Source organism: Anopheles gambiae, chromosome 2 (genome assembly GCF_943734735.2).
Source record: "Anopheles gambiae chromosome 2, idAnoGambNW_F1_1, whole genome shotgun sequence".
NCBI classification, from domain to species: Eukaryota; Metazoa; Arthropoda; class Insecta; order Diptera; family Culicidae; genus Anopheles; species Anopheles gambiae.
This window is the reverse complement of record NC_064601.1, coordinates 17,015,665-17,039,892: the sequence shown is the minus strand read 5'-3', so window position 1 is coordinate 17,039,892 and position 24,228 is coordinate 17,015,665. Positions and strand designations below refer to the sequence as shown.

Sequence of the window (24,228 nt, the reverse complement as noted above, 5' to 3'; positions counted from 1 at the left end):
CATTAAAATCCCTATATCTCCAGGGATTTATGAATTTATCACAATTATTGAATTTGCGATCCCGCCTAATTTCATGCCCTTCGTGAGTTCGAGCGTCGCTTGGACCGTTTCCCCGTAGTAAAACAAACTATCCGACTGCGTGGTACTTACCAAGAAGTTTCTAAAGCCTTTATAGGCTCGCATGATCACGTAGGTTGTTACTCCAAGAAGAAGAATAATGAAAAGCTCAAGCTCTATCAATCTTGGGAAATATATGAATCTCTTGAAATTCATAAATCCCTAAAGATTTGTGAATCTTTCGAGATGTATTAATCTTTCGAGATTCATGAGTCTTTTGAGATTCATAAATCTTTGGATATCCACAAATCTTTAGAGATTCATAAATCTTTGAAATCGAGATTTAGAATTAGATTTAGATTCATGAATCTGAATCAGATTTACTCAACACTAACACAGCTTAATGGCTCGTAGCCGCCTATGGGCTTAACAGATCGGTAAACGGCAGAGACGCGCAGGCGATGAAATTCGATGAAAAACAAGTTTGAAATCATTTCTACCTGCATGCGGCGCTCGGCTGATGTTTTGGGTTGTCAAGATATAAAGGAAGAAATTTCATCGCACCGTAATAAATGGCTCTTCCCGCTGTCATTTACAGACCAAATCGGTTTTATAACTACTTTAACTTGTTTATAGAATATCGTAAAGCGTAAAAATAGAATTAAATAAAAAAAATTGTTTTAGCTCAAATTGTACTACAGTTATATCCTTTTTTGTTCGCAACAACTTTATGTATTCTAAATTTATAATATGCCTTAAACGTACTCTTAGAACATGTTTTATCACGTTGAACAAGATTAACCTGTATTACAACTAGCAAGGCACTGTCGGCAAAATAACGATCCTTCCCTTCCTGTGGATCGTTGCCATGGCGACTGCGAGCATTGAATCATGCGATTTGTAATCAAATATTATAAAAATATAATTCGAACAAAAATCCTTAACTCCTACTTCAAGTTTCCAATATGCCGTGGCGCCTTAGACAACTTATTTATCGAATAAGCATATCCGAAACGCAGTTAGTTTTGTCAATTACACACTGGCTGGTTATACCGTGGACAGCAGGGTGAACGCTGTTCGCCACACACTGCTCGGCTGTGTATTTCTGCACCCTTAATATATAGATCCAAATTTACTCTCGCTCAGTTCTCGTAGCCAGGTCGGCGAAACAACTGTCATGGTTCCGTGTGTTGTACGTGCATAGTGTTCGGCTAAAGTCCATCCGTCCAAGTCCGGGTTTGCGTAATTTCGATACACCTGTAAACCGGGCAAATCGCGACACGGCCTTCTAGGGCTCTAGTGCGCATTTATTTGTTAATGTGTGAAAAACAAATCTATTATCACGGCTAGTAGCACCACATCGGGCTGGTCGCAAATAACCATATAGCACTGTGTGGGATAGTATCGCAAGGAAAAGGTTCTCGGGTTGAGCCACGATTGTGTTGTGGCCGATCACACCACTGCTATGTCAATAGCATATTCGCCCCCCAAAAGGTGGTTCGATGCAATGCTGTTAAAGGTGTGCGTGCGTGTGCGTGAATGCGTAAGAGTCGGATGATGCGGTGTTTTCAAAGAAAGAAAAAAAAAGGAATGCCAAATAATCATAAAGTGTATCGCATAATCATACTTTCTTCTTGCGGTTGCTGAAATGTGAAATTTTTAGCTATCTTTTAAACGTTTCGATATTGATTGGCGATTGCCGTCCGGAAATACCGATGGCCGAAGGCGGCCTACCTGAGGCAGCTGCTGCTACTGCTGCTGCTGTCAAATGAGAAATAGGGGAAAATATACACCCCCTAGTTAAGAGGGAAAGAAAGAGAACGGAACTACGTTTCATTTACGTGTGATACGATTGTTTTCATGCACCCTGCCCGGCGGCGTGCACCGTGCGTATCCGACAGCATGCTCCAAGCGACTGGCAGTGCGTTCTGCGCTTACTTCGCTCAATGCGTACAGCGCCCTGTACCTTATGTATAGTTGCTATTCGTTATTTACCCCCCCCCCAGGCAGGAGAGCGAAAGAGAGTAACCATGGGGCCTGTGCATGAAACAGTGGATATGTGCGAAGAGTAGGAATAGAGATTTCGGCATTGTTTACAAACGTGCATGACCCAGTAACAAGTGTTCTTTTCGTTTTGGTGGTGAAAAATGGTGCTCCAAAAAATAATGTGATTTTTTCTATTTTTTTCTGCACACACTACTACCCACTGCCGTGTAATTAAATTGCGTAGTTGACACCTAGCGTTATAAAAGAAATAAAGTGTCCTCTACAGCGCGTGTATTGGCATTCGTATGTATCACCCACTACCACATCGAGCGTGGCTGCAGGGGCGTTCCGTTCGTTTTATTTGGAAGGTGTAAATATTGACTTAAAAATGCTAATATCCTTTTGTAAAATCGACTTCGGAATTTTCTTTCTTTCGGAAAGTCGGATCGGAAAGTGTTCAAACTAGTTCTGGGATATTCGCTGTTAATTTCTATCAAATAACTAGAGATAAAAAAGAATACAAAAGCTGACAATAAAAGGACTAAAAAAAGGAATAACGAATAATAAAGAACTATCATTACTCTATTTTTTTTTCTTTAAAAGAGATAACAATATATATTTGTTGTAAAAACTTCAATCAATATTTTTATCCGCCGATCGTTTTCTTTAACGCCTAATTAATCCTTTTAATGTTTATGAGGGATGGGTAATCATTCTTTTAACGATGAAATACACAGCAAAATGAACTATTGATGACTGGTTTTTTAATGACTGGTGATATATCTTATAAGCACTGCTAATGGGTTTTGAGGTATACAGCATCTGCTTTCGCTAATCATTCTAATCATTTCGTACCTTTTTAAGCGGAACATTCACAAAATAGGAAAAAAATGGATAACTATTTTTCGAAAATTTACAAAATGCTTGGTGTTTAAGTTCTTGGAATGGATTTGGTTTCGCTTTTGTATACATCATTTGTTCACATTTCACATCATCTGATTGTCGTCAGATATTTCACCTGTTTCGCTTCGCATTTCCGTTCATTTCGCTGTGTATTTCACAATAAATGGTTCCGCACTACAGTTAGAATTCAATAGTTGAACGCTTGTTAGTTGGCGTACTTTTTAGTTGAGAAACTTTTTAGTTTAGAACGCTCGATTTAGTTCAATTAAAAAGCATGCGTTTGTATGGAAACCCCAGCATGTTTGGAAAAATTGTTGATTTTTTTATATTAAAAACCGTGCCCAAAATAACGCATCTGACTACATGGAATGGGAAACCCTGTCTCATCCAAGCATGCGCGGAAGCAACCGTATGCATCTCGTAGCACGCGAGCATTCATCTGCCGTTGACCCGTCTCGTAGGATGCTGTGTATCCTTTTGCCATGGTACGGGCGAAATGTGTGCGAGTGTGCGTGCTGTGCGACTGGCTCTTCCCCGTATCGTTACCGACTGATAACAGCCCCGTGCTAGACGTTTCCGCAAGCTAGTGCTAGTATTAGTGGTAGTATTGGGGTGAGTGTGTTAGTGAGCAGAATAGGAAAGAATCCCTGGGGATATGGATGGATTGTGCTTTCGCAGCTGAACGTGTTTGTCTCATTCGGAAAGGTCCGGCTGTGCCGAGTGGTGGTGTGTCAAGGCGGAAAGTTGCCGATATCCTTTAGGCGTACGATAAGAGTTTGGCGATAGATATATGCAGATATATTGAGAGCTACGATAACGCACTGAGGAGCCCGAGGGCGAGTGGTGGTGGGTGAAAGGCAGTGATATTAAACATCAAAATACATCTCAGCAACCATTCGGCCCGATAGAGCTTCCGTGTTTGGAGGTGCTGGCCGTACTGCCGCTTCAGTAGGCCACGTTGCCTGTCCAAATCCGAGTTTCTGTGCAGTGCTGCGGTGGAAAACTTACGCCGTGTCGTGAAGAGGATAAATAAGTGTTCCGTTTTCTTTCTTTTTTAGTGGCAAAGTGAAAGTCCTTCGCTTTTGTGTGTTGTGCCGTGCGTGTAGTTTGTTACTGTGAATCCATCCGCACCTCAATGTGTCCGTACAACGTCACCAATCGTGAAGAAAATTGGCGACAATAGAAATGCATCATCCATTTTGGCTGGTCGTTCGGTTACCATGCTTTGCGGTTGAAACATGTGCTTTGTGAAGAAAACCTAAGTGTGTACTTGTGTACGTGTGTACCTGTGTGTGTGCGAGAGAGTTTGTGTATTACTTTGTGTGAATGTTCGGAAAAGCTGTACCGGCTTTCAAAGCAAATTTCCTCTACTGCCCCCAAAACGTGTTCGGTTCGGAGTGTGTGCGCGGCGGCGTGTGTGTTAACACAGTTTAACCCGACGGGGTGTTGTTCGTGGCACGGTCGACAGGCGGGAGGAAGGAAGAGGAGGAGGGCACACCAGACACGCTAGCGACAGTTCCTGGCGGGCCGTGCAAAATGGGGCACCACCAGAAGATGAAGGTTACTAGCGCGTGGCTTCTGACATTGCTCGTCCTTGTGCCGCCGTCGCTCGGTGCCGGTGCCACCGACAAGCTGGAAAAGCTGGCGATGCAAGAAGCGAAAGAGCATGTGCTAAAGAACAACATGGTGCTGGAGCCGACACTTACCACAACCACCACCATCACTACGGCAGGCAGGTTGGCGTCCGGCAACGGTACCACCGGTGGGGCCGCGGGTGCGGCCAAATCGACGACAGGACTCCCGAGCGAATGTAAGTCGGAATGTGTGGGCATGGCGTTTGCTGCTCTGCTGCTTCTTCTTGCGTTTTCCGAATGTTTCCAGCAAGCACACAGCCTCGTACCGTAAAACCAGCGGCGCCTCCGGGCGTTCGGTATCGGTCCGCTATCGTTTGATCTTTTCCCAGGCGCTGGATGGAGCATCGCCTTCCAGTGGATGCTGTTTTGGCATGCACAATCTTTCCCTAAACCTTAGCGAGCAGCGAACACTCGGCCCCCGGAACTTGATTGATGTATACACGGTTGTGCTGCACTGCGTTTGCTGTTTATTCGTGTGTTAAATTAGATTTGTGTTTTACTTTTTTTGTTGTTGTTGAGGGGGTTGGTAAAATTTTTCATGTTATAAGCAAAAGATGTAATGTGATGAACGAAGTGGCAAGGATGACGGTTCTGAGAACTTGGGGAGGGGTTTTCTGGATTGGTGTTTTCCATCGCAAAAGTTAGGATTTCTTTTTCCAAAAAACATCGTTTACAAAGGCTTTGCGCAAATCAATCTTAAAAGTTCTTAGTTTTGTTGGGATTTTCTTAGAAATTAGAACTTTAACAAGCTATGAGTCTTATGAGCTATGAGGATAATGATGAGTACCTAAAATAACCTGTATCAATTCATGTGCTTTATCACATTTCTAAATCTTTTAGCTAAGAGCAACTAACAACATGCCCGTCATGAGTTCAAGCCCAGAATAGAACGTGGCCCCATACGTCGTAGGACTGACTGTTCTGCTATGATAATAAATAAGTCACTGAAAGCCGAGCCCACTAGTGGTACAATCAGGCCTTGCCCGACAGCGGTAGTTGTGCCAAAGAAGAAGAAGAAGCTAAGAGCGATCAATTCAGGCTAGAATTGAACTAACAGTCTAACAAACGCTATGAGAGCTTCTGCTATGGAAAGTAGTACAACGGCAGTAATGAGACATAATGTGGTAAAATTGGACTTTTACTTGAAATCATTTAGGCTCTTTTCTATAAGGTTAGTTTTCTGTTAGCTAATGTAAAAATGGTCTAGTCTCCTTTCGCACCACCAAAACGGGATAAATTAAATCCACAAATAATGCAATCCCGTCCCGACAAACGAAGCAAAATAATTGGGTAAAAAATATTAAAATTCATCCCTTTTCGGTGCCCGGGAGAGTGTTTTAATGAGTTTGAATTGGATAGAGAAAGTTTAGCAGCATCGATGTGCTGCTGAGAGAGGAACCAGCAACGTCGGTCCTCTTGCGTGATTGTTGTAACTTTCCCGCCACTCATTATACTTTCATTCTTAATGCTTGCAAACCTTGAAATGTACACTTGCCACATATTGGCCCAGGCGGCAACGCAAACTTTACGCTCCCGTGCAGCCCGCATCTGCCGGATCTGCATGGCGCAGAACTTAATGTGAAGCTTTTGTGTTTGTTGCTTAGTCTAACTTCTCGCCCAAGTCGAGACGAGCCCGTCTCTCGGTACTCGGTGGGATAGGAAGGGAAAACTGCTGCAGCATAATAAGTAACATAACAGGCAAGCTCATATCACGAAACTTGGTTGCGCTTTAATTATGCTTATTTTCATACTCGTCGCTTCGGAGGGGGTGACTGTAGTGGTTGGCCACTACACTACACTCGTATGCTTACCCACTCCAGTGCGGTTGCTTGAGTGCAGGCTGCATTTTGCTACCTTCGTTTGAAACGAGCAAACTAGGCACAATCTTCCAATTCTTTATCGTCTCCCGTGCGTGACGGGTTCTCGACGAGTTCAAGGATGCAGTATCGATCGAATTAAAGCGCAGGCTTTTATTATCACTGCCAAGTGGATAGAAGCGTTTTTCTGGGCTGTGTAATATAATGTGAACATAGCGATGTTGAAATGCATTAAAAAGTCTGAATTTCTAACCATGAATATTTTACCAAATATCAATTCATCATCAATTCTAATTTACTCCTTTTTCGGGTCGAGTTGATGTGTTGCTCATTACGCAGCTCATTGATCATCAGAATCATCAATAGGAATGAAACATTCTGTTCCAATGCTAAGCAAAATTACACTCCTTCCATCAGCTTGGTTTGTTTCTTTATAGCTGCTGCTTACGGTGCAATATAAGTAGCGTGGCTGAATGCCTTTTTCTCTCTCCTTATTCACGTTTCACCGAAACGCAGCACGTGTGTGTTTATGTCTGGAATTTTAACCCTCAACTTTAGTTTCCCCCCGCACACACACACACACACACACACACACACACACACAATAACTTGCCTTCGTATATACTTATTAATGTTTGGTGCAGCGCATCAGCATTCTCGGCCCGAGTGCGTGCGAGTTTTATTTATTTTTTTTATTGCTGATATTTTCAGTTCCAGCTCGTCGCATCGTATGCTTTATGGTTTACTGGTGCCTCCTCTCCAGAACGTAAAGAACGCGGGAGATCTCAGTTTACATGCTCGGTATGTTGGCAGCAAGCACTCGCTTCCACTCGCTTCCACTCGATGCACCATATGTTGCACCATGCTGCAAAACGCCGTACAGACCGTTTTCTTCTCATTTGCTGCCCCATGTTAGGTGCATCGGACTCGTGCAGGTTCATTAATATCGTGCCGAATTGAGAGTTTATTTCCACTGTACGCCACCAGCTGTGAGGCTGGCATCAGGCTATTCTAACATCGTTGTTCGTTCGTTTTGTGTGTTTGTAATGCTGGAGGAATTGAGTTTATATTCATTTTTACGTGGAATTTTTCATTTGAATTCGTGATGTTAAGCACGCAATGCACCAACGCACTTTGCGTTCCAAGGTCATTGATATAAATAGGATTTCATTGAAATTCATAATGAATGCATGTTCGCTGTAAAACTTGGGTTTTTTTCGGGAATGTTATGCTTCCACTTATTAAATGGAACAAACTGAATTTTTAAAGACGTTTTCTCAATTGGTCTCTCTAGACCGGTGGCAGGCAAATGAGTTTTCGTGTAAAAATCATCAACCATTTATAAGACACTCTTTTATTTGTACTTGACCTCTTCCCATTGTTATGAAAATTGCAAGGAAATCGGATGCTGGCTTCTGATTGACGCATATATTGGTGTAGAATTGATCCATTCCGCGAAAATCGCTAGCGCATATTTAATTTTTCTTATCCATTTTTCACCATTATTGATCTGATAATCTGGACGGAGGCAAACCTTTGGCAAGATGAATTGCGCCACAGTGGATGAGCTGGAATAAATTAAGAAGAATTTGATTTATATTTTTTGTGCAATCCGGAGGCGAAAAATTATGCTTCGCCTAGCCATTTTTGCTGCCCAGCTTTCACCAGTCTGCATTCTGGGGCACGGGATGTGTTCGCTCCCGTTGCGGTTTGTCCTGACGCAGTACGAAATTAATTAAATTTTAGTTATGTATCACGATTTGGTACTGGCGTTTGATTTATCCGCATCGAGCATGAAGCATAGCCCGCTGCATGACGGGGTTATAATCCAATTAGTTTTTGGGGAGGTTTTGTGTATGTGTGTGTGTGTTGAAAAAATGTACAAAATAACGTTCGATTTTTCTTTTCAATCAATATTTAAGGCTCTGCTAGAAGATGCGCTTTGCGTTATGTTACCGAACGGTACATTCAATCATATTGGAAAGTATAAAAACAGTAAACTGTTGACGAGCAGTGTCTATTGCGGGAAGAGATGCTTTACCTGGCCCAGAGATGCTTTACCAGCCTCAGCTGCCGCTATTCCCGTATGTTGCGGTGCCTTGCAAAAGCAATCGACCGACCGCGCTAGTTTCAAGGCCAATAATTGTGGCAGCGCTAAAAGTGTGCGGAAGCAATCGGTAATTGATTGGCGAGATGGATAGAGACCACGCCACCGTTCTGTCAGCGTGCCGAGCACTTCGCTCATTCACGAATGGTTCACGCGAGTGATCCAACATACCATGTGTATGTGCTCTAAGTTTCACAAGTTATTTTTAGTTGTCTCATTACTTTCGCTTCCCCTTCGGATAGTTTCCGAGTTGGGTTAGGGTACAGCAGGGGCTACTGGCGTGCAAGAACGAACGCATCGCATCCCATGCGGCGGACGGGAAACTAGCTCTCTAATGCAAACTTGGGTAGCGGTCTGTGGCTGTGGCTTGTTGAGACTCTGCGGTTTCTCTGCACAAATAGCGGCAGGCTAAACTTCACCCTCTGAGGCCCGGAAGATGGATGTAAACTGAGATGTGCCAATGTCCGGATGATGCCCGGAGCCGTACGGAAGTGAGGGTTCACGTTGTGCTAGGTTGCGTTTCCCGACGTTGGCACTCCTCTCCCTTTTGGCGTAGTGTCAACTCCGGTCGGTGCGGCAAATGTTCGCATCGGTAAAGAATTCAAACAGTGGTTGATGGCGCGGCTGATGAAATGTATCGTATCGTCCGCACAGGAGCATTTTGCTTCGTCAGCAACCATACCCATCGGGACACAATAAACACACATCATCGATTTCTTCACAAGCGGAGGGATTGCTGGTTCGTGTCCCACCCATTGATTTTTTTTTCTTTCCTCATTTGCTAGTTCTCTCTTTGCTTTCTGTGACATACGGCTGCCCAGTCGTCGTTGTAAATAGTTTCTGTGGGAATAGGTCAACTTTGTGGTACAATTAATTGATGATGATGGTGATGATGATGGTGATGCTGGTGGTGGTGGTGGTTATGTGCGACAGATGACGGAAAGATGCTGTCTGCGAAAAATATGCCGATCGTGTATTGTTATCGGATGTGCTGGATCTAGGGGACGATTTAGAGAAATGGTCACAAATTGCTTGTCGCCAGTTTATGATATTATCGGCGCCGGTTTCCGCCGCAATGCATAAACCATAGCATCGCAGGGAAGAAGATAAGGTACAGAATGGAGAATTATTGTTTTCTTTTTTGTTATTGCGAGCAATGGGAGTGATATTGTCCGATGGCATGGAAATGTAGGACATAATGTGGGTCTAAAGCATTGAATTAAGATTATTTGTACGGTGGAATTGGTAGGCAGGAGTGACAGTAGATTTGATGTCCTTTTTATTACGTCCGAGTACGATTTGATGCCGACGTCACGACCGATGCTGCCTTTAGTGCATGAACTATAACTTTTTAAGTTTTCGTTCAAATCGTTAATATGATATCTTGGGGCACAGCACATAATTCCCATTTGTGATGGCGCAAAGTGGAAAGAAAACTCAGAGACGGGGGAGAAGTTTACAACGAAAGTGCCATAGCGTAAGCGTGGTAACTCCAATTGATGAGGGTTGAGGTTCATCATTTTGACGATCGGACAATTAACGGAACACAGTGACCAGACCAGACAACGAATTAAAAAAAGACATAAATTCTGCATCTTGGTAAATGTCAGCGTTTTATCATCGTCCATCGCTTCAATCAAGCTGTCCTGTTGCTTTGACCATGTTCTTGCGGGGTTTCTTCTGCGGTAGCTGTCACTCACGCCAACAGTGTAATCCTTAATCGTTTATAAACGCCATCGAAGCAGAAAGCAGCGGGGGGTTTCTGGAGAAAGTTCGAGGGGCCTTGGCAACAATCTTTATCTACAGTCCGTGGTTGCACCGTTCTGGGGTCTCGGGATCGGTTAATCCAATTCATCGAGGTCGTCGCCGTGGCTAAGCCGCACCGGAAGGATTATACGGTTCGGGAACTGATGCAATTTTCGGTCGGAGGAAGGGCTGAATCACGATTTGAAGGACGATTGTTGGTGTTGTTGTTATGGGTTGCCGAGGATGGGTGCGCACACGTCAAAGTGGTGCCTTGTGACTCGCCGCTCTTTGGTTAGCATTGATCCCTAACCGCGCATCATCGAAGCTGCGGCTCCCAGTTAACACCGTTTAATCGTGGCTTAATCGAGGTAGATTAGCACTTAACGTTTGCCGACGATTGGGAATGATAAGGATAGGTTCGGATAATTATTAACAAACACTGCGCAAAATTCTTGAAGAGGGAACGGTTGTTAACGAACCGGTTCAAGCTAGCTTAGTTGAAAATCTGCTGCGTGGTGAGCATTGTATATGAATTGATGCAATGGGTAGATTATAATCATGATGATGAAGTTTAGCAAATTAAAAATATGTTTAAAAAAACCATAACCTTCTGCTTATATGAAAATTGTACACGAAATTGCTTCTCAACTTCAAATCTAAATCTTGTGTAAAAATATTTTGTAAAATCCCCGTTCATCATCTATTGCTGCAGTGCGTAAATAGGTGTCGAAAAGTCGATCTATTTATGTATCGCTCCGATTCGTACATTTCTTGTGTAAGAAGTCAGGATTTTAGGTATGTTCGAAGACAGTAGACATAGAAAAGAAAGTCAAGTATGTATCCAATCAAATTATAATTTCCATTAAACTTGTAATCAGTTGGCAAAGAGCAAATAATAAGTTAGACTTGAACATTTGAGCTTTGAAGTTTGGTTGGTTGTTAACGGTTGTTAGCTAACAAGGTTGTTCGCTCCCTTAAGGGCTGCAAACATTTTCATTTGACACGTCTGCAGATTGAACAACGTGTTTTAGCTCGGGTTGTCTGTGGTTGCAAATGTTTATCATTACGCTTTGTCGATGTAATCTAATCGCTGTTGGCATTGGAAGAAAAACAAGCCATCAGTTTATTTTTGTTCACGGTTTGTGCCAGAAGCATATCAAAGGACTCGAGCTTTTCAATGCAAAGCACAAAAAGAGATTTCATCCAATTTCATTAGCTCAGTGTTTGATCATTGCATTACTCCCAACAAAATGCGTTCGATAAAGCTGGATCACTGGAGTGTAATTGAAACCATGGTACTAACATTGTATATTTACAGCAATTTCATCAAAGAGTTTGTGCAGAAGTGAAGAATAAACAACGAGGGTTCAGTTGACGTATACGCTTATCAAATGCTCATCGTTTAAATTAATTGTTCGAGTTGTCATTTACTGGAAAAAATCAAATAAAAACTTTAATGATCAAACGTACGTTCAAAGCAGAACTTAGATTTTTAATCAGTCAATGTGTACGCATCATGCAATTGACATTGACACGGTCAATGTGTACATATCAATACAATACGAAACCAATCCGACTGATCGATAATTCGAATGTTTAAATCGTTATCGTTAACATATGAAGGTGATTATTTTAATTCCTTTTAACATGAAAAGTAAACTATCTAATTTCGAAAAACACATCTTCAAACATAATTTTTACAATCTTAATCAAAACAGACTAAGTTGAGATGGCTTTTTATCACGCAGAACTCTAGACAATGCTGTTTGGAGGGAAATTTGTGCTTGATCGATTGTTTTCAGCAGGCTTCAAGTTGATCTAGACGACACGGTGGCACTTGATCTTCTCTGTATATCAAATTAATCAAATGTCACTGAATACGAGCTCCAATGGTAGCGTGCAGTTTGTGTGGGGAGCAAGTGTTTGATTCACCTCCAGAATGTGCTGAGGTGGTGTCTAGTGTCGCTGTAAAACATGTTTATGTTAGCAGTTGAGCCCCAACGAATGTTTATACTGTAGCTTAATTTAGTTACCGTTGGAAAAAAACCGATGCCACACACAATGAAAAAATGTTTTTGTAAACAAATTTAAACGATTGGTGACCTGGACGATTATCGGACCTGATAGTTTGCTTTAAAGGTTGTTAATAGTTATTAGCAAGGTAGTGTGCATTAATTTATGAAAGAGAAATCGGCAATCGTTTGACTACAACTGACATCAATTGGCACTGTGAAATTCGTATAGGAAATTCATTGGAACGAAACGATAACCGTGCGACGTTACATTCATGCGTCCATTTTCGCAATGGTTTTCGTGCAGCCATATTCTCGATGCCTTGACAGCTGAGGTGTCGAAGCATGGCGTGTACCTTGCGGTACACATAAATGGGCAGAAGTGTGTATGACGAGTTGTGGCGTTGCATGCTTGTCAATCGGGCCAATTTAATTAAAATGTCAATCAGAGCCAATAACAGCACCAGAACACTTGCGAGTGCGTATGAGTGCGTGATGGGAGTGTTTGTTATTCATGTTGCGAAAATTCCTGGAATAACAACTGCCATCATTTGAATGGCCAGGTCAGCTATAATTGTTGCGGCGTTGTGGGTTGTTGGTAGTTGCTGTGAGAACTTGTCCCACAACGGGGCCAGCGGCGTATTAATGGGGGCAAAAGAAATGTGTCGTATTATCGTCGATGTTCATTAATTGATCAGTATTTTACTTTGCAAGGTGTAATTACCGCTTACCATTCTTCCTTTTGATTGTGAAAATAGGAGCAATTTCAGTTCAATCTTTTCTTTGAAAAAAGTCTCAAGATGCGTTTGATGTTGGTGTAATCTGGATCATTAATTTGTTGTGTCAATTAACTGCTCTCTTGGACGGTTGGTGCCTGTGGAGAGATTATCCTTCAAGACGACTATCCTGTATTGTTCGCGTGACATACTGGAACGCTTTCCAATAGGCTGCTTCGACATTTAAATATGTTGCAAAACGACACATTAAGTGAGTCTTTGTGATTATAATACATAGTTTAATTGATAGCACATGTGGCTGCATTGAAGCACTCATGTTCCTTTGCGAATCAAGAAGAGCTTTTCTTTACTTTTTGTTAGAGCCACTAACTTCAATAAGAACTAGTAACCAAGCGATATGTAATGGTACAATGTGTTGCAAATCAGCCAGTGGGTTAGAAAAATAAAAATCCCTTTCCAGCACGATATGCTACTTCTGCAATCGGCTTGATAAGCTAGATTTAGCTTTATCTCTGCGTTCGTTCATGTGAGCTGGTTAGAGAGATCATTGCAATAAAAATAGGATCAGTTAAAGTGGGGAACCTTTTCTTTCATGATTGCCATTTGGGCGAAAGTTTGTTTGCGCGCGGATTTACTGGAATCGTCAAGAAGTTTTATTCGTATGAGCAGCTTATTTCTCTCGTTAAAGGGCTGTAACAGCAGGAACCGTGCAGGACTGCAACGTATTGCGATGATTGGAACCGTTTTGAAGGATATCGTAAAAAGGTACTCCATTAAACGCGTATTGTTTGGAGGGGCGCTACCATCATGACCGGTCCTTGATCCTGTATACAGACAGACACTCGAGTAATGCTGAGATCATTCCCATGCTTCATTGCACATATTGTCCATGCCTATTACCACTGTGATGTGAAATAACAATTCCTCTTGGATTGCCACTTTATCTAAGGTAGATATAGAGTATTGGTTCAGCTGCTATGATGACACAACATTTTTCCTTCTTCCTAATTTTAACATGTAAAGTTATATTATAAAGACTTCACGGTAGCATGAAAGTTATCTCAGAAAGAATGATTATAATATTACCCGTGTTACAGTGTTTAGCAGTGCAAAGACGTTACACAATTTAATGCCATAGAGCTTTAAAAATAGTTTCTTAAAGTACACCAAAACAGTCATATAGTCTCAATTCTGCTGGCTCAATTCTACAAAATCCTTGTTTGGAATTTTGTGCCACCTTTTCTAAAGTCATAAGAAAACACACCAATCGAAAGAAACGACAGTGCTGGTCCTGTCGAATGCTGCCAACAAATGCTCAATGGTCGCTTGAGGCGAAATGTGCTCGCTACTGTACGTCGCGGTGCGATGAAAAGTAGCCACTCGATTTATTATTTACATGGTGTGAAGATGACGTTCCGAAGTGTGACAAGAAATACTGCTCGTGTGATAAGGATGTGCGAGCGTGGGACGAGGATGAGAGCTTCTCTTGCCATGATGACGATAATAATGGCTCTGTTGATGGCGATAATAGTTGCTTTGGTGACAGCTTCAGGTAGCATCTCGCCTGCTTGATACATTGGAAGCGATTAGGTGTTGCCAAACAACATTCTTAGGAAAGTTTCCCAACATACACACACTGACGCACAGGCGCTTGTTATTCGTTTTGAGTTTCGTGTGGACAGAGAAGCTTCAAATAAAAGTCGTTTGGTTTATATAGTTTCAAATATCATACAACATTATAAGAAATTACTCTAATCGAATTCGATGTATATAACTCACGTTACTCTTAGCTTATTTGCTACATGTAGAGCGCATAGCTGACAAGTCTTTTGTAAAGGAAATCCAGTGTGAAAAGATGCGAGGCAAAGCACGTCAGTGATTTTTTAGAAAAATGGAAACACAAGGTAACTAACCTCACGTTCATAGCAAAAAAAGAATTTTGGGGGCACTACGAGCTTCGTGTAACAGTTGATTTCGTGTTTTTTATACACTCTCTAGGTCCCGAGTTGTTTTTTTGTTAACTCAATTGCTCGTTAGCCATTACTTTTTTGTATCGGTTCAATTGATCGTTTGACTTTAATTACGGAAGTATCGAACGAATGCGCGTCACAACTATCGGCAGGGTCGTGAAATATTTTTTTTGCTGCCTTTGCTTACCTATAGGTTTTAGCATGCGAATATCATCGCATTTCTCGGTTTGATTGCTATAAACATTTTAAAATGTTAAAAGTAGGATATGAAAAGAACACCTGTAACAGTTGCAAAATTCTTCTACTATGCAAGACATGTATCAGTAAAGCTCTGCTCAACTGCTTAAAAATTATAGATATAAACATGTAAAAATAGATCTGAAATAAAAATCTAATACGCTTTGCATAGCTTTCATTGTCACATGCAATCATGGTGCTTTAAGCTAAACAAAAGACAGCCAAAACCCCAACCTTTTTAAGTGCTTCTGTTAATCTTATTGGAAGAATGTACTCTTGGCAAAAGGTGTTACCAGCTCAATAGTGAGGTTCGAATGAGTAGCTTATGGTGCGTGTGTGTGTTGAGTGCAAGAAAAACAATCCCTTTATGGTTGACCCGTGCTATCATCACCAGTGGTCATTGTTGGTCTATGGTTTAGTTTGTGCTCTTCTGTAAATGTAATCTTTGGATTTTCGAGATAGCATGGCTGGAGAGCAAATACTGCAACGCAAGCTTATAGAAAGACTACGGTCATATTTGTTCAATCGCTGTTGCGGGAGGATGATTGCTAGGAGGTGTTTTCTTTTGTTGTATCAAGTAAAGCTCAAAGGCATGACAGGATTTCAATCACACTACAGTGAGATTGAAAAAATCAACGACTTGCGACGAAGACACACAGATGAGAAGAGTGGCGCCACTGAGATGGTGATCTAAAGTTGATGATCCGTTGCCTGATTTGCTCAAATTGATAGACTATCGGTTCCAAATTGGTTTTAAAATGAGATACTGCGTGTGTGTACTGTGTTAAATCAAAAGGAAATAAAATCTAAGAAGTATTGTCAGTACCACGCTTAAATTTTTACGATTGTAACCTTGCGTAGATTTAAAAAGAATCAAATTTATCATTCTGTTTCAATTGAAAACTTGGCAAAAATGTTGTTCATGCTTCGTTGTATTATATCACTTACCCTGTGTGCTAGATTTTTCACCTCAGCATAGGAAAGCTAGTATACTCGAAAAAGATGATGCGAGACAGTGACAGGTTTAAGGCAGAATAGAAATTTCTAACTCACTTGGGACATATTTGTCAGATGTAGCTCACTGAGAATACAGGATTGATTGTTTGATGAAGTTTTTATTGATATCAACAATTGTGCTTTTACAAAAGAAAGAAAATGTTGCCATGGAAAGAAATAGCATGAGCGCATGATAAAGTACAGTAGTCAAACAGAACTATTTCTCATCGCAGCTTCAAGTTCATAACGGCCGTAACGTGCGATAACGCATTGTGATTCTACCGGCTGGTGTTAGATGAACGCCCGAAAGGTATGCAATCGCTGTGCTTACTTTATTCATTTTCTTCACGGGTTATTACTCGATGCGCTACGCCTACAAGATAGAGGAATTCTATCGCCAAATGCAAACCGGACAATCGATGCTGATCGATCGGCTCAAGTGGAGCTTTGTTTGGCGAATGACAGAGTTCAATGCGCCATTTTTATGGAGCGCACGTGTTCCGCTCGAGAAAAGAGCAAGGCAAAAACTGATCAAAGGTCGTCCGCTGTTGTCCAGCGCAATAACATCCAGTTCTGGTTGATTGTTCTTTCAACGTCACCGAAAGTGAATGATTTGAACAACACGTGCACAGGCCCAAATTAAGTTGTTACAGTTGAAGGCTGCGTGCACGTGCTCGGGCGTATTCGAGACAGTACAACGAAGAAAGGAAAGTCGTTACTTCTTTTTTTCACTTTTCTGCGAGCGATGATGAAAGATGAAGGCTGAGTAGCTTGGCGTTGAATTTAATTCGCTGGTTACGGGTAAAGCGTGCGCTGCGCTTTTCGACCGTGCTTCATTATTTTGTACGCTTTACGAATTGCCTACATTTAGGCGTGTAGTTGTTGTACTAATATTGCGGCCGCCTTTCGTACGGTTTCACTTCGGTTCATTGGGCGATGAAGCCCTGAAGAAACAGCAGCACAAGGTTTGCGTTCACATTGTCAATCGGCATGAACGTAACTGTGGGAATAGCATTTCTGATTCTAATCAACTGAATCCTTACTCTGCACTACATACACAGACCATCCATCAAGGCTGCCGTAATGAAGCCGACATCTGCGTTCTTTATTCGGCACGATGCTGTATAATACACGGCTCCACTCGGCACGCCGCTGTGCGCTACCGGACTGGACAGTAGAACGATGCGGACAATCGCGATGGCGACGCGTATCCTCGGGAGGATTAATCAACGGAAGCGAAGGAAAGTGGTGCTGATTTTTCTCTCTTCGCCGAGCACGGTAGCCGTAACGCAGCGGCACCACGCCTCACGCTCTGTAGCCATACGATCGTGACGTTGGGTCGCAGCGGGAAAATTCATAAGGCGTCTATTGGTCGGCTTTCGAAAACAGCTATAAGTGGTCTCGAGGGTATACAAGGTGTTGATGTGAAGCAGTTCGGTACATAGTAATATTTGCAGACTAGCGTACGCGCGTGGAAGGCAATGCCGTGCGTGTTGGTGGCGGAGTGAGAATGCTTGTGTTTAGTACAGATAAACCGATTTATTTTTCCGTTAATGTGGGCAGGTGAAGCGTTATTCGTCTTTAGTTTGCCCAAATTCCTGCTAACTGTCTAGTAGGAGAGCGCAAGGGAGAATTATAGACATATAGGGAGAGAAAGAGATTTTTGCGTTGGTTGTTCATATTAAGCATTGAACAAAATGAAAACACATGTTTCGGAATGCAGTACATATAAGTACATATTCAAATACCTGGCTACTGAGCGAGCGCTACTAACGAAAACAGAATTTTTAAGTTATGCGAGCTGCAGTGCAAAAGCTTTTGCATATGTTCGAGTGTTGTCTGCTGTTGTTCGATGTGCTTAGTCATGGTTTTATGTTTAGATTCGGTTTGATTGTGCGGTAGAAATGGCTGGGAAACTTTCGTTGCTTCATGCCTGTGCTGCACGCTTTTCTGAAGCACCGAAGCGCGGCTTTGTGAACCATTAAATAACGTGTGTTCCTAATAATAGGATAAAAACAACAACAAAAACACGCGAAAACTATATGCTACCGCAACGAAATTGCGTACAATTATGGGTAGGTTTATTTTTTGACCTAATTTATGCTGTCTGGTTTGGTAGCCCGTTGCGTATTGTTCCAATGTAGTCGACGTTATGTTTTCTCGTCATTTTATCTAGTATTATGTTGCCGAAATTGTTTGCGTCTTTTTTAATTCTCTAGAACAATATTTGATCCTTTGAGCGTTTAGGATTTTAGGAATAGAAACAAATACACATTTCAAAGCCCCACGCATTGTTTAAATGTAAGTTCAGTACATTTTCATGAACTGCATTGTCATGTTCGGGTTTTCGTAATTTTATCCGCCTTGATTGAAACTTTTTATGAAACTTTTCGGGTGGGCTTCTGTATGGTTTATGTTCATGATTAATGAATTTATGTTCACCAACAAAGCATACGCAAATTATAGGCTGATAAGCGAAATTGGATCAAAGAGCAGAACGGCTTAGTGGCAACGTTATATGTGTTAAAAAGTGTATCCGACGCGTACCAGACACTTTCACGTCGCTTACCTAGTAGCTTTCGCACTGGGCCATATTAATTGATTTTTGACATGGGTTAATTGACGATCATTAATGGGGTTATGAACCCGCATCGCCGGTGGTAAGCTTGACAAAGTAACAAATTAATCAATGCTGGTTAATTATACGATCCATCCATCTTTGGCTGCCCTGGAAGCATGTTGTCTTCCGGTACGTGTCAAATTATTTACTGTGTGCTACGGTATATTCGTGCGACATTTGCCCTCTATAAGCACACGTCATAGCTTCCGTGGTAACTGGGACAACATAAGTAATGCAAGATAAGGTTATATATTCGACACATTGTGCTAGCAACATGATTATGCTACGTGGGGAATCTTTTTTAGATGAATTTTATTAGTTACTCTGTTGTAGAGAGTGCGCTGCGTATTTCTTGCGCAGAAGGTCACGCTCGAAAAAATAGCCCCGAAATAAAAGGTGACAAATGGAGTGACGTGTGTCACTTGTTACGACATGCCCTTTGCCTTCGATTTGGCGCCTGATGGACATTTTAGTAATAGCTCGTGATAGTAATTGTTGGACAGTTTTCGTTCGTATATTTCCTGTCTCGAATGTTGTTTAGTGGAAATATTTCTATTATATATAACAATTTTCCACTAGTAAGACGAATGCATACCGATGTAAGTTTTAGGACCAATAGAGGTGTGGAAAGTATTCTAGTTATTGTACCACCTTGATTTGCATAATTTTAATACTGTTTTTTTTTGTTATTGTTGTCTATTTTCAGGTGAGTATCGCGATTCAAATCACCCAATCATAACTTCGGAGGACACGCGTCTGTAACTGGTAGAGTTGTAAGGAATTTGCTCTCTTTTTCTTGATTTACTGTAAATTTTAATTCCTATTAGCATTTTTCCAATCAGCTGCAGATAGATTGTTGTAAAAGTTTTGCTATATGCAAGCTTCTGAAGCTTCTGAAATTGAGAGCACTTTGAACCTGTGTTGCCTAAAGAATGCAGGTCAAATGTTACTTATTGTAACGGTATTCTGTGGTACATTTCTGTTGAATAGATTAAATAGCAATGTTGAATAGATTAAATAGCAATGTGTGAGGTCTCTAGTTCAAATACATTGGCAGCATTCATTTCTCAAACGTTTGGCCTCTAATCGTGCATAAACGTAAAGGCATCCGAAGATGGCTGCTATTTATGTTGTAAAATTGCTATTTATCCGAAGCTAAAACGTTACTTCGTTTCCACACCGTTGCTACCTGTTTTCTCTACTTGTCAAACTGTCAAAAAACAGAGCAACATTCGCAAAGAGCTAGTTTTACGTTCGCTTTACAGTGGACAAGGATGTCCTGGTCGATGTTAGTGCTTTAGCACTTGGACCATTTATGTGCATATATTTTGCCAAAATATGTTGCGAGTATAGTGCCCCGGTTAGCTCGACATTGTAAGCTATGATGTAGCAAAATATTTTGGAACGTACACGCATATGTTCTAAACTAAACTGGGGCACTGGCTTTTACCGCTTGTAGTTCACGGCAGGATATGGTCTGTCCTCCGTCGGTCTGGGCCGGCAGAAGCGTGTTTCACATCCTGTTGGCTGCCGTGGCATCGATAGCTTTTCCGGGCACTGTTGACTAAGTGCCACAAATTCAGTTATAACAACACTATGGTACTTAGTAGCAGTGCAGTGTGCCGGTTTTAAGCAGCGCTAACAGAAATAGTTTTCCGTAGCTTGCGTTGCATAGAGCCTCTGTCGCAGTGATGGATATCGAAATGTATGTGTAGGTGTATGTGCGTACTGTGAAATACAAATATAAAAACCAAAACCCAACACCCTTTTATGTGTTGGGCGGGATCTAGAATTATGTATAGGACTAGATACATACGGCAAGATAAGGGTTTGAGGATTGAGGATTAGAGCTTTTCAATGTCGTGACGTTTACTTCTGACGTTCATGGCAAACATCAAAATCGGTGTTGGCAGAACGGAAACTCGGTCTGATTTCTACACGTTAGTTTATTTTTAATATTTGAGAACTGTTGTATTTATCTTACAATATGATATGCTGGGAGTTGTATACAGAATGAGCTAATTTGTTTCTTTCTGTCTTTTACTAAGCTGCTTCAAAAATAATCTGCGTCACCATCCTAATGGGTTCGGTGACATTTAAACATTTCTCAATGATTATACTCCTTAAGAATGTTATAGGTGTAATAAAAAATTGATTAGCGCATTTGAAGCGACCCCTGTTTACCAGAGTTTGTGTGCTTAGAAAATGTATAACAAAGGCAATGTACCGAACTTAGTTAGCTAGCTATGATAAAAACAAAATACTTTGATAAAAAAAAACTTCTAGCTTTAAACAAACGGAAAAGGAAACCTTAATGGAATCCTTTTGCTAGCACACCGCTTCTGTTGCTTCTTGTTGCCTTTGTTTGGGTACGGTTTTGGTTTTTTGGTCTAGCGTCAGCGGTTGCTGGTTACGGACTGGAGCAAACCTCACAAACCATTGCCTCCAAAACATCTTCCTTCCCTGCCTGCTCCTTCAACTTTGGTGGTCGCAGTCCGGCGAGCATAATGGTAAATATTTGCCTCCCACAGTACCGTGATTATGTTTTGAAAAATTTGTTTACCACGCATAATAGCGTGGAGAAGTAGGTAAACGGTACCGAGCAAGCAAAAGTTGACCGTATAAGTGGGCATTTTCAGTCTCTGGCGAAAAAAAAGAGAGCGACGAAAACAAGAACAAGAGTCACGGTTTGGGTGAGTTCTACATTCTATATTCTAGCTTACTTTAACCGTACTTTCGAAAGCGTTGAGTTGTATGCATGTTTAATGATCGGGCGATACGGCGTGGACAAATTATGAACGTAGAATTTCTCAAACTTCTACTACAGTTGCACAATGTGTTTCTTTACTAACCAATCTAAGTCAACTGTCTTGTTTTATCCATCTGAAATTGGTCACGGAATTTCGGAATTCAAAAGCACAGTACGTACAGTCGCCTGCTCGCTTTTCTTTTCCCCACGATATAATCTTCTCTTTATATTGTTCATAACTGTTGCTTTATTTATGTTTGATACACCTCCGAAAAATGCCCTCATGCAGAGAATCACCGCCGACCATGTTAGGGGTTATGTTTTTGATAATGTAATAACGTTTCAATGAAAATAAATTATCATCGTGATTGCAGGAAAGCGCTCCTCGAACTCTCGCACCCCTCCAAACGCTCTCGCAAACGCAATGGTCAATATTGATCAAGCCAAAACCACGATGAAACGGTCGGTGATTCTCAACCGCCCTCCCCCCTCCCTCCACTTCGCCCGCTCACCACTTTCCGTGTTTGTCTGGCACGTCAGTCAAACGGACGGTGTTGTGGCGGCAGGGAGCTGTGGCTAAATCTTTTGCTCCGCTCCGGAGTGCGAGCGTTCGTTTGGCCCGCTTTTGCTTTCGCTCTCTTCCGCACTGGCCAGAGGTTTTGATTCTTTGTTTATCCTTCAAAACCCCGGGCAGCGGAAATGAAAATCAATCAAGTACAGTTTCCCCCCGCCTCCTTCGTGACCGAAGTCGGTAAGCCAATGATGGTGGGAGGCGGGGGATTTTGAGGTGGAAGAAGCAGAGAAAAAGGTTATTCGGTTTGGAGCTTTTTTTTTGCTAAGCGCTTGTTCCCACTTGTTCAATATTTGTTCTTATCCCCGTGTACACGGGGTCTTCGGGGTTTCCGTTTCGCGTAACCATTCCGACAGGCCTGCGATAGGGCGGTGAAAATGATTGGACGACTCAATCTCCTAATCAGATTAAAAGAGCTCGCCCCTAGTGAGAGGGGGCATTGGGGGGGGGTATACTGTTGCCACTTTAACACCAGGATCGGTATTTCTGATTATTTTTTATTTCGGTTGCTCCTCACAAATGTTTGTAGAAAATTCTTTTGATGAGAATGACTGACAACAGAAGAAGAAGAAGAAGAAGAAGAAGAAAACACAAATATGGCAAATGTGGGTGCGCGTGCGAAGATTTCGCGTTAGTCCTTTTCAGTCCTGTTATAATAATGTCTTTTTTGTCACGTTTTTGGACTTGTTTATGGTAAGCTTTTCCACCACGTAATGCTGCGCCAGTGTTCCCGGGAGATAAAGGAAACGGAAACGGAATGTAGCCCGGCGGAAACCATTCAACGACTGGGGTAATCAATTGATAACAAAATCTCAAACTGCGATGACAAACAAACAAACGAAAAAGTATGAAAACATTCTACCTTTTTTCGAAAGGCTCTTCGTACACGTAACGGAGGGGTGTGCATGTGAAAAGTTTTCGTACAGCCGAGAGAAAGGGAAGACACGGTTAGAATGATGAAGGGAGCGGTACAAAAAGGATCTCATTTCGAATTCTGGCGAGGAGATGGTTCAAATCCGCTGGCCTCACTTAAGCCAATTAAAACTGAAAACACAATGAGGAAGGCAGACGTTTACGGGGAAAGATTTCAATCGAAAAAGGACTTTGCTTGCAAACTCGCCCCACAAAACGAGATGCTAGTTCGAGACACCGTGGGTTGAGATTATGAGTTTGTCTGCTCTTATTGCTTTTCGGCGGGAACTTTTGAAGAAGGATTTCCGTGCCTGCCTCGTTTCGCCCACAGCGCGCGCCGGTGACTCATATCACATTTGATCCAGTCTTCAAAAAGAAGATGAAAGAATCGGTTTACGTGAATGGCTGCCGTGTCCTCGCTGCTGCTAGGGTAGAGCTGTAGAGTTAAGCGCAGCGCCAGCAATCCTTGTCCTTTTACGACTTTGTTGGACAACTCGCTGGCTGTAGCAGGAGAAGAAATTCGTTGGCAGCGCCTTGATTAGGTTCGTTTCGGCAGAGCAGGGCAGCGCTGCCCGGGCACAGACAAAATCGGTGCTTTGGGCGAAAGGGGAGGTCCAGTTCAATCAATCTTAATTCGGCTGATTCGATGACGATCATAAAATTAACCCAATTTGTAACGCGAAACAGAAGCATCAAAGTGAATGATGGTAGTGAGTTTTGTGGGAGTATCGAATTTCTTCGAATACCGCGTGGAAAGTGCCCGTTCTACGTCAAGAAACGAAAATTCGGGAAAGGGTATGCAGCACGCGCACGCAACCCACGGCATTGGCTTCCAGCATGCAGGGAAGAGAAGGGCAATGTCCGTGGAAGTGCTCCTGCTTCCGCTAGAGTGATTGCTGGGAGCCATAGCTTTGGCGGGACCGGTGCGGAAAAACAATGATAACGGAAAATCCGAAACCATGGTATCGGACTTCCGGCTACCGGAGTGAAAGAATCGCTTACCAAAAGTGGGTGGCTGGGGGAGCAAGGGAGATAAAAAGAGAGAGCAAACGCTTCCCGACTTTTTGGAGGCTTCCGCTTCCCGCGCGGTGTACCAGCGAACAGTCGAGATATAAATCGAGATGAAAGCAAAACTTCCGGCGCGCTACGGTTGTGTATGCCGGTTTCCGGCAGG

At 42.2% G+C, this 24,228-nt stretch overlaps 1 protein-coding gene across 9 annotated transcripts in view; it reads left to right on the top strand.

Annotated features, from left to right (window-relative positions):
* The first annotated feature begins 1,205 nt into the window (after window positions 1-1,205).
* Window positions 1,206-24,228, top strand: part of LOC1269366 (low-density lipoprotein receptor) — a 155,188-nt gene continuing 132,165 nt past the window's right edge. For 3 of the 9 annotated variants that reach the window (XR_009764825.1, XM_061644709.1, XM_061644706.1), the window contains exon 1: window positions 3,657-4,756. Coding sequence is in view for 8 of the 9 variants with exons in the window: in XM_061644709.1 (XP_061500693.1) it covers window positions 4,483-4,756 (274 nt within the window). In the remaining variant the exon portion in view is untranslated. Of the gene's footprint in view, window positions 1,288-3,603; window positions 4,757-24,228 lie in introns of those variants that run through there. The other 6 variants (XM_061644683.1, XM_061644707.1, XM_061644682.1 and 3 more) reach the window with 6 other exon arrangements.